Source organism: Salvia miltiorrhiza, chromosome 4, assembly GCF_028751815.1.
Source record: "Salvia miltiorrhiza cultivar Shanhuang (shh) chromosome 4, IMPLAD_Smil_shh, whole genome shotgun sequence".
Taxonomy (NCBI): Eukaryota; Viridiplantae; Streptophyta; class Magnoliopsida; order Lamiales; family Lamiaceae; genus Salvia; species Salvia miltiorrhiza.
The window spans coordinates 17138951-17146854 of NC_080390.1; the positions used below are offsets into that span (position 1 = coordinate 17138951).

The following is a 7904-nucleotide window of genomic DNA, read 5'->3' on the forward strand; positions in this document are numbered from 1 at the left end:
TTTGATTTGTTGGGTATTATTGATGCAAGAGTTTGATGTAGAGATAAAGGATAGAAAAGAGAGTGAGAATCATGTGGCTGACCATCTTTCACGCATGGATAATCATTTGATAGAATCTGGTCATAATTGCATCATTGAGTCTTTTCCTTTTGAGCATGCATATGAATTAACCTCTGCCAAGTTCAGCGCTGCCGAGTCCAGCTCTATTGAGCTCAGCCCTGCCCAGTCCAGCTCTGCCAAGATCACCTCTGCCAAGTTCAGCGCTGCCGCGTCCAGCTCTGCCGAGCTCTGCTCTGCCGAGTCCAGCTCTGCCAAGTTCAGTTCTGCCGCAGTCAGCTCTGCCGGGCTTAACTCTGCTGAACTCAGCTCTGCCTAGAGTAGCCCTGCAAGTGCTGTACCGTGGTACGCAGATATTGTTAATTATTTAGTTTGTGGTGTATTAAGGCCTGAGCTGACATCGCAGGAGAGGAAAAGGTTTTTAGCTCTGTGCAGGCACTATTATTGGGAGATTCCTCACCTCTTCAAGCTTGGAAAGGACGAAGTCATTCAACGGTGTGTGCCGGCAGAGGAGCAGCAGCAAGTTCTGAAAATGTGCCACGAAGATCCTTGTGGTGGTCACTTTGGGGGGCAGAAGACAGCGCATACAGTTCTTCAATCAGGTTTGTTCTGGCCTTCAATTTTCAAAGATGCACATATGTTTACTCTTGCGTGTGATAGGTGCCAGAGAGTAGGAAATATCGGCCGAAGGAATGAGATGCCTCTCCAGAGCATATTAATTGTCGAAATTTTTGATGTGTGGGGCATTGATTTCATGGGGCCATTTCCTACTTCGCATGGGTTTCAATATATCTTGTTTGCTGTAGATTACGTGTCCAAATGGGTTGAAGCTATCCCCACGCGGACATGTGATGCTAATGTTGTGCTTAAGTTTGTGCAAGATAACATTCTTTGTAGATTCGAATTTCCCAAAGCTATCATTAGCGATGGAGGCAAGCACTTTTGCAACAAGTTGTTTGCAAAGCTCATGAAGAAGAATAGGATCACGCACAAAGTGGCAACACCATATCACCCGCAGACCTCTGGATAAGCTGAGACAAGTAATCGGCAGATCAAAGGCATTTTGGAGAAGACAGTGCAGCCCTCGCGCAAGGATTGGTCTGCAAAGCTGAATGATGCTCTCTGGGCGTACAGAACTGCCCTCAAGGGCTTGCTGGGGATGAGTCCGTACCGCCTCGTTTATGGCAAGGCCTGCTATCTACCGGTGGAGATTGAGCACAAAGCATACTGGGCAATCAAGGCTGCCAATTATGATTTGGACTCTGTCGTGAAGTAGCGCACACTGCAAATGGAGGAGTTGGATGAACTACGCAATGAGGCGTATGAAAATGCAAGGATCTACAAGGATAAAGTGAAGCGACTGCATGATCGCCGCATTTGCCACAAGAAGCTTTGCCCCAGAATGAAGGTGTTATTATTTAATTCTAGACTGAAGTTGTTTTCGGGTAAGCTGAAATCGAGATGGAGTGGTCCGTTTCTACTAAAGGAGGTGTTTGAGCATGGTGCTGTAGAGCTGTTGAATGAGAATACGAAGGAGAGTTTCAGAGTGAACGGCCACCGAGTGAAGCCGTATTACGAGCACCAGAGCCCGCCGATGGTGGTGGAGTCTCAAACTCTGCACAATCCAAGCTGAGGATTAGAATTGAAGTCGGGCTGGCGACTCTAAATCTAGCGCTTGGTGGGAGGCAACCCACGTTGGTTTGGTTTTTGTGTTTTTGTCTTTCTTGCTCTTTCTTTGTTTTTAGTTTTTATTTTGTGTTGTCCTAAGTTTTGGTTGCTATGCGGATACTTTGATTTTCGGGGTGTTCATGTTTCTGTTTCAGCGCTGCAATTTATTCCCTGACTTTGCCGAACAGCGCTGAAAAGGCCACCTCTGCACTGGCCAGAGCCGAATTCCTACTCTGCAGAATGACAGCGCTGCATGTCTACTCTGACTGTGCCGTGCAGAGTCAGAGCTGAGTTTCCACTCTGCACTTGCCAGCGCTGACATTCTACTCTGCACAGACCGCAAATTCCCACTTTTCGCCGCCTCTCACAGAGCTCATGCTTTTCAATGTCGATAATCAGGGACATTTTCTAAACTCTTTTTTATTTTGTGCCCTGAGGACATGGCATGCTTTAAGTGTGGGGGGGGTGTCTTATTTTGCATGCTTTAAATTGGGCGAGATTGGTCTTTCTATACTTAGTTTTTTTTCTTGGATACTTGCTTATTTTTATGAATTTGTGGAAGAGAAGATGGTTTTCAATGTGATTTTTTGGTTTGTGTTTGAATGGTGGTTATTCTTGTTTTACTTTTGATATGTGTTTCTTATTTGTGCAAAGAATTTGAGTTTTGTTGCAACACGATTGTAAGTAAGTAAAACGTGATTTGTCCGGTAGATGCTAGAAGGAGTGTTGTCATTGTGATTGCCTACGATCGTATCTTATCTGTGAAAATTCTGGAAACCAGCTTTGAAAATGCCAGCTCTGAAACATCTGGCCTGTTCTGAAAACGTGACAGCTCTGAGTCTCTGCTCCTCTAGTCTAACTATGAGCATGGGAAACGACGTGAAAAGACTTTGGATTACATCCAAATGGATTTTATTTCATGAATTATGGCTCAACTGTTCAAAACTTAAGCACACAAAGTGTGAAAAATGGTGATATTGATTATAAAGGCGATCACATTAGGGAATTCACTTCTAGCGGAGAATTGGGTCTAATCGAATTGCTTACATTACTGTTTTGTTGCTTCGTAAACTTTAAGTTACTTGCATGATCGAGAGATGTATGTTAATTGAAAAATTTTGAATTGACTTCGTGAATGTTTGGATGGAAATATACATCGTTGAAAGCAATTTTTTCCTAGGATTCATACTGATTTTTCTTGAGGACAAGCAAAAGGCTAAGTGTGGGGGGGGGTTGATTTATGCTTAATTGTTCTATTTTTAGGGGTTTGCATGTGCATATTTTAAGCTAAATATTCTGGAAATTGGTGCGTTTTATGGTTTGTTTTATGCTTTGCAGGAGATTTAGGTTTTATAGATGGAAGAGTGTAATTTTGGAGATTTTGGGTTAGAATGACGTTTTTAGGCACACTCTGGTGTACATAGCTGAAAAGCCCGCTGCAGAGCAGAGCAGAGAAGCTCGCCAATTTAAACTCTAGATTTGACTCAACCTAAACACTACTCTAGATTGACTCGCAATAGTACGAGATCTATTGTAATGTGTAAGCTAACCCAAGCCGTCTCTCAAGGAAAATTTTTAAGGGCTTCTAATTGTATCGCAGGAAAAAGCAGTAAAGAGATGATTTAAAAACAAAACTTAAACTTAAACGTGAATTTAAACTTGAACTAATAAATTAATCTTAAAATTAATCTAGGCACAAAACTATATAAAAACCCTAGGCAAGAATTTAAATAACTTAAAGTAAACCTAACTTAAGAAATTAAAGACTTTCTAATCTAGGCATGAAACTAAAGTGCCTAATTTAAATTGCATAATTGAAAAGAAAACAATAACATAAACGAAAAGCATAAACATGATTAAACAAAATAAATTGAATTAAAATACGAAATACCGTAAACGTCTTGAACGTGTAATCGTGTCACTCAATCACAATCCAAGAATAAACTAAAAACAAACTAAATCAAAACCTAACTTAGAACAATAAAATTCGAAAACTATGAAGAAACTAAGAAACCAAATAAATTCCTAAGTCTCGGCTGCCAACGGAAGAAGGATTCTCAAAGGCGGACAAAAATTAGGGCAAAAGATGATTTAACAATGAATAACTAAGCCCTATTTATAGACTGCAAATCACTCTTGATCACCATCAAAGTTGCCATGCAAAGTTGGACTCTAAAGGCAATAGAATCATGTAGGCAAAGGTAACTCCAGCTGGCAACGCACTCTGCAAAACAGCTCAACTCTGGCGAAAATCGCAGCTCGGGCAGCATACGCGAACTCTGGAAACTCGGCTCTGGAAAGGGAAGTGCAGAGCTGAAAGTCAGCTTTGGCATAGTGAGCTCTGAAAAGTGCAGAGCTGAAAAGTCAGCTCTGCATAGTTGACTCTGGCATTCAGATCTGCATAAGTTGACTCTATCAATTCTTAACTCTGCTCTGTCATGTTAACTCTAGCACGTAAGTCAGCTCTGTCGAGTTCAGCTCTGCTCTGACATGTTTGTTCTGCTCTGGAGATTTTAGCTCTGTATAGGGAAGTTCAGCTATGGAGATGTAGCTCTGACTCTGCAAGTCAGCTCTACTCTGCTACAGAGCTATCCTCGCAGCTCTGCTATGGCGAGCTTCTCTGCTCTGCTCTGCAGCGGGCTTTTCAGCTCTGCGTGGGCTTTTCAGCTCTGTACACCAGAGTGTGCCTAAAAACGCCATTTTAACCCAAAATCTCCAAAATTACACTCTTCCATCTATAAAACCTAAATCTCCTGCAAAGCATAAAACAAACCATAAAACACACCAATTTCCAGAATATTTAGCTTAAAATATGCACATGCAAACCCCTAAAAATAGAACAATTAAGCATAAATCAATTGTCATAAGGAAAAGTAACTAGTGATATGATGAAATGTAATGTTTCTAAATTCTTACATTTGTTCATGGTAATTTTTATTTTTATTCATAAGAACAATTGTATATCTTATGTTGATTAAAAGTAAATTATTCCTATAAGGGTTCAAGATTTAGTGTTTACAGTTTAGGGTTTACTTTCTCTGCAGAGCCTTCCTTTTTAGTGATTACATTTTCAGAGACGTCGTATCTTCTGCTCTCAAAGTAGCCGTTCTCACCAAACAAAGGAACCTCAAAGATTGAAGCCTCAGCCCAAGTTCAAATTACTCTCTAACGGAAGAATTCTTGAAGATCATTTCAGCCAACGGATCTATTCAAGACGTCTCCTATAAATAGAGCTCGAGGATCACTTTAATCTTCACCGATTCAACTACATAAGCTGAAACGCTGCCGAATTCGTCACTCAGCAATTCAAAGTCATTCCAAAGTTTGAATCGAAGACGAGAATGACAAAGCCAAAAATTAGTCACTGCTGATTACATACATTCTCTTAGAACTTAGGCAAATATTGTACATCCAAAGCCTAGGTATAACTGATTACAGAGAACCTGTTCTTTGTAATCTAGTTGGCAAGTTTTCGAACCTCTTTTCAACAGACCGAATTGAGAGTTTGAGTTGTAAGGAGTTCAGACCAGTGTTTTGACTCTGAGAGATCTTAGTCTTCGCGGAAAGGCATTGTTGGGAACTTAATGAAATATCCTAATCCTAGTTTTGATGATACCAAAATCAATAGGTTTCAATTGTAATAGACTAAAATTGTTCGAACTCAAGTGTTAGAGTTCTTTTTCTAGTTTAGTTGATGTTCTGAAGACTGAAGACTGAAGATGCCGACTGAAGTATCGGTCGAAGGATTAGTTTCGACTGATTACTTAATGCGTGCCACGTGGATTCAACGGACTCATACTTAAGTCAAGTATCAGTTAAATATTCTTCCTCGGACTGAACCTCCAACGTTCAAAGGAAGCCACGCACTTCAGAAGTACAGCCGCATTAAATGCAGAGATCTCAGGATCGTCCTTTCTCTGCAGAGGCCATTCCTTTTGGTGATTACCTTTTCAGAGATGTCGCATTTCCTGCTCTTCAAAGTAGCCATTCTCACCAAACAAGGAACTTAGAAGATTGAAGCCTCAGCCCAAGTTCAAATTACTCTCTAACGGAAGAAATCTTGAAGACCATCTCCGCCAACGGATCTATTCAAGACGTCTCCAATAAATAGCGTTCGAGGATCACTTCAATTTTCACCGATTCAACAACATAAGCTACGACAAAAAGGGACGCACCTTTGCTCCTTTCTCTTTCACGAATGACGAACAACTCATTCCTCCTACTCCAACCACAGCCTCTGATGCTACGACTTCGTCTCCCGGAGCTTCAACCTCTAACAGGCAACCCAGGGCACCTCATGTTCCCCCTGAACTGCAGGTTGAATTTATTGAACTCCCTCGCCGACCGGGAGTTATTCGGTATGATTCAGACGATGACACAAACGGCTACATCACTGAATGGAAAATAAGAGAACCCCTCAAAACCCAGTTTGTCATCCCTGAAGGCACGAAAAATCCCATTGCTGCATTGTTGGAAGTTATTTCTGATCAACAGTTCGAGATTGAGACACTCAGGCACGAGAGAGAACGTCAAGACATCTACGGTGCCAAATTCCTCAAGTATCTCATCTCTGTTGAAGAACAGGCGAGAGAGGACATGATAAATCATGATGTCCGCATTACAACTCTTCACCGTCAAGTTCTGAAAGCCGACATTGCTCACCTTGAACTCCAACAAGACATGATTCCAATACAAGCTGGATTTCCGAAAGTCGAAAAGGACCTCCACGAGATGTAGCAACAAGTTCTGGAAGCAGAGATCAAGTCTAAGCAACATCTTCTGGATCTCCAATCTCACATTGAAAAACTGCGCATTGAGTTCATGAAAGATTTCATGACTGCAGCTGATGCAAAACTCATGGTTGCAGAAGAGCTCTATCCCATCTTCACCCGACTTGCTAAGTTTGAAAGCGAGCTCAACGTGGTTCAAGAATCATCGAACTCCACGCTCATCCAATCAATGCTTAGTGATATCAAAGATCCACAAAGGAAAGTCAACTCTCTCCCTAGGGATGATGCCCAAAAGTGGGAAGAGTATTTGGATAATCGCGACTATCGTGAACCTGACCTTCCTGCAGATTTGGCACAGGCATTTGCCAAATCCTAAGTTGTCATCTCACGCGCTGCCAACCCTTCTGTTCAAGCTCCTTCTGCCTCAAGAGAATACAGCAGAAAGAGATCCAGAGAAGAAAGCTCATCATCCAGAGATCCAAAGCCCAAGGCCAAGAAGGCTCTCCACCTGGGTGAAGATTCTCAACGATCACTTCCTCAACAACCCTTCCCACAAATGCTTCGAGAAGAACAAATATTGAAGCAGTATGTCAGCGAAGGACTCTTGGTATCCTACCTGGATAGATTTGATAGACAAGATGAGTGGATACCAACTGACATGAATGAATGGTGTGAAAAGCTGAAAGAAAGCTACACCAAATGGGTTGTCTTCGCCAATCTTAACAAGAATCGGGATTTTTAAAGAGAAACATGGAAATACTTTCTTGTTAACTGGCCTGAAAGATGAATGGTTGAGAGGATGCAAACTGCTCAACGAGAAGCAGGAATTCCGACCTCTAATTTCCTAAAGACGACAGTCTGCCCTCCAAGAATCAAAAACAGAGTCAATAGAGAATCCATCAAGAGAGAAGTCAGAACCATCTTCAAAATCTAGAATGTGCCTACAAACTCCAGTTCAGATGATTTTGTCGAAATCAGGAAGACTATTTTCAACTTGTATGGTCAGAAACCATAATCTGTAGAACCTGCTCTTCTTCGATGTTCTTCCTTCTTCCTGTAATTTAAATTGATGCCTATTCAGTTTTATTTTAAATGAAAAGTACTTCTCTTTGATCTCAACTTGAAGACAATGACTTTTGTCCAGGATCTGATTAATGTTTTTCAGTTTTGTCTTCGTTCAGTTTGTTTAAACTGTTGTGTTCTTTCTTCAGAGTGCAAGTTTTAGGTTCTATTGTTAAGGGGAATAATATTCACCATGTTTAATAACTTGTGCTTTGAGTTTAGTCTTTTATTGCTTAGAACTGTTGTGTGGTTTTGGCATCATCAAAAAGGGGAAAATTGTTGGGAACTTAATGAAATATCCTAATCCTAGTTTTGATGATACCAAAATCAATAGGTTTCAATTGTAATAGACTAGAACTGTTCGAACTCAAGTGTTATAGTTCTTTT

General features: G+C 41.1%; 1 protein-coding gene across 1 annotated transcript; it reads left to right on the forward strand.

Moving 5' to 3' along the window:
• The first annotated feature begins 1345 nt into the window (after window positions 1–1345).
• Window positions 1346–1690, forward strand: LOC131023085 (uncharacterized). Its single transcript, XM_057952628.1, has one exon. It carries the CDS (start codon window positions 1346–1348, stop codon window positions 1688–1690), a length of 345 nt encoding a protein of 114 aa, XP_057808611.1.
• The last annotated feature ends 6214 nt before the right edge of the window (window positions 1691–7904 follow it).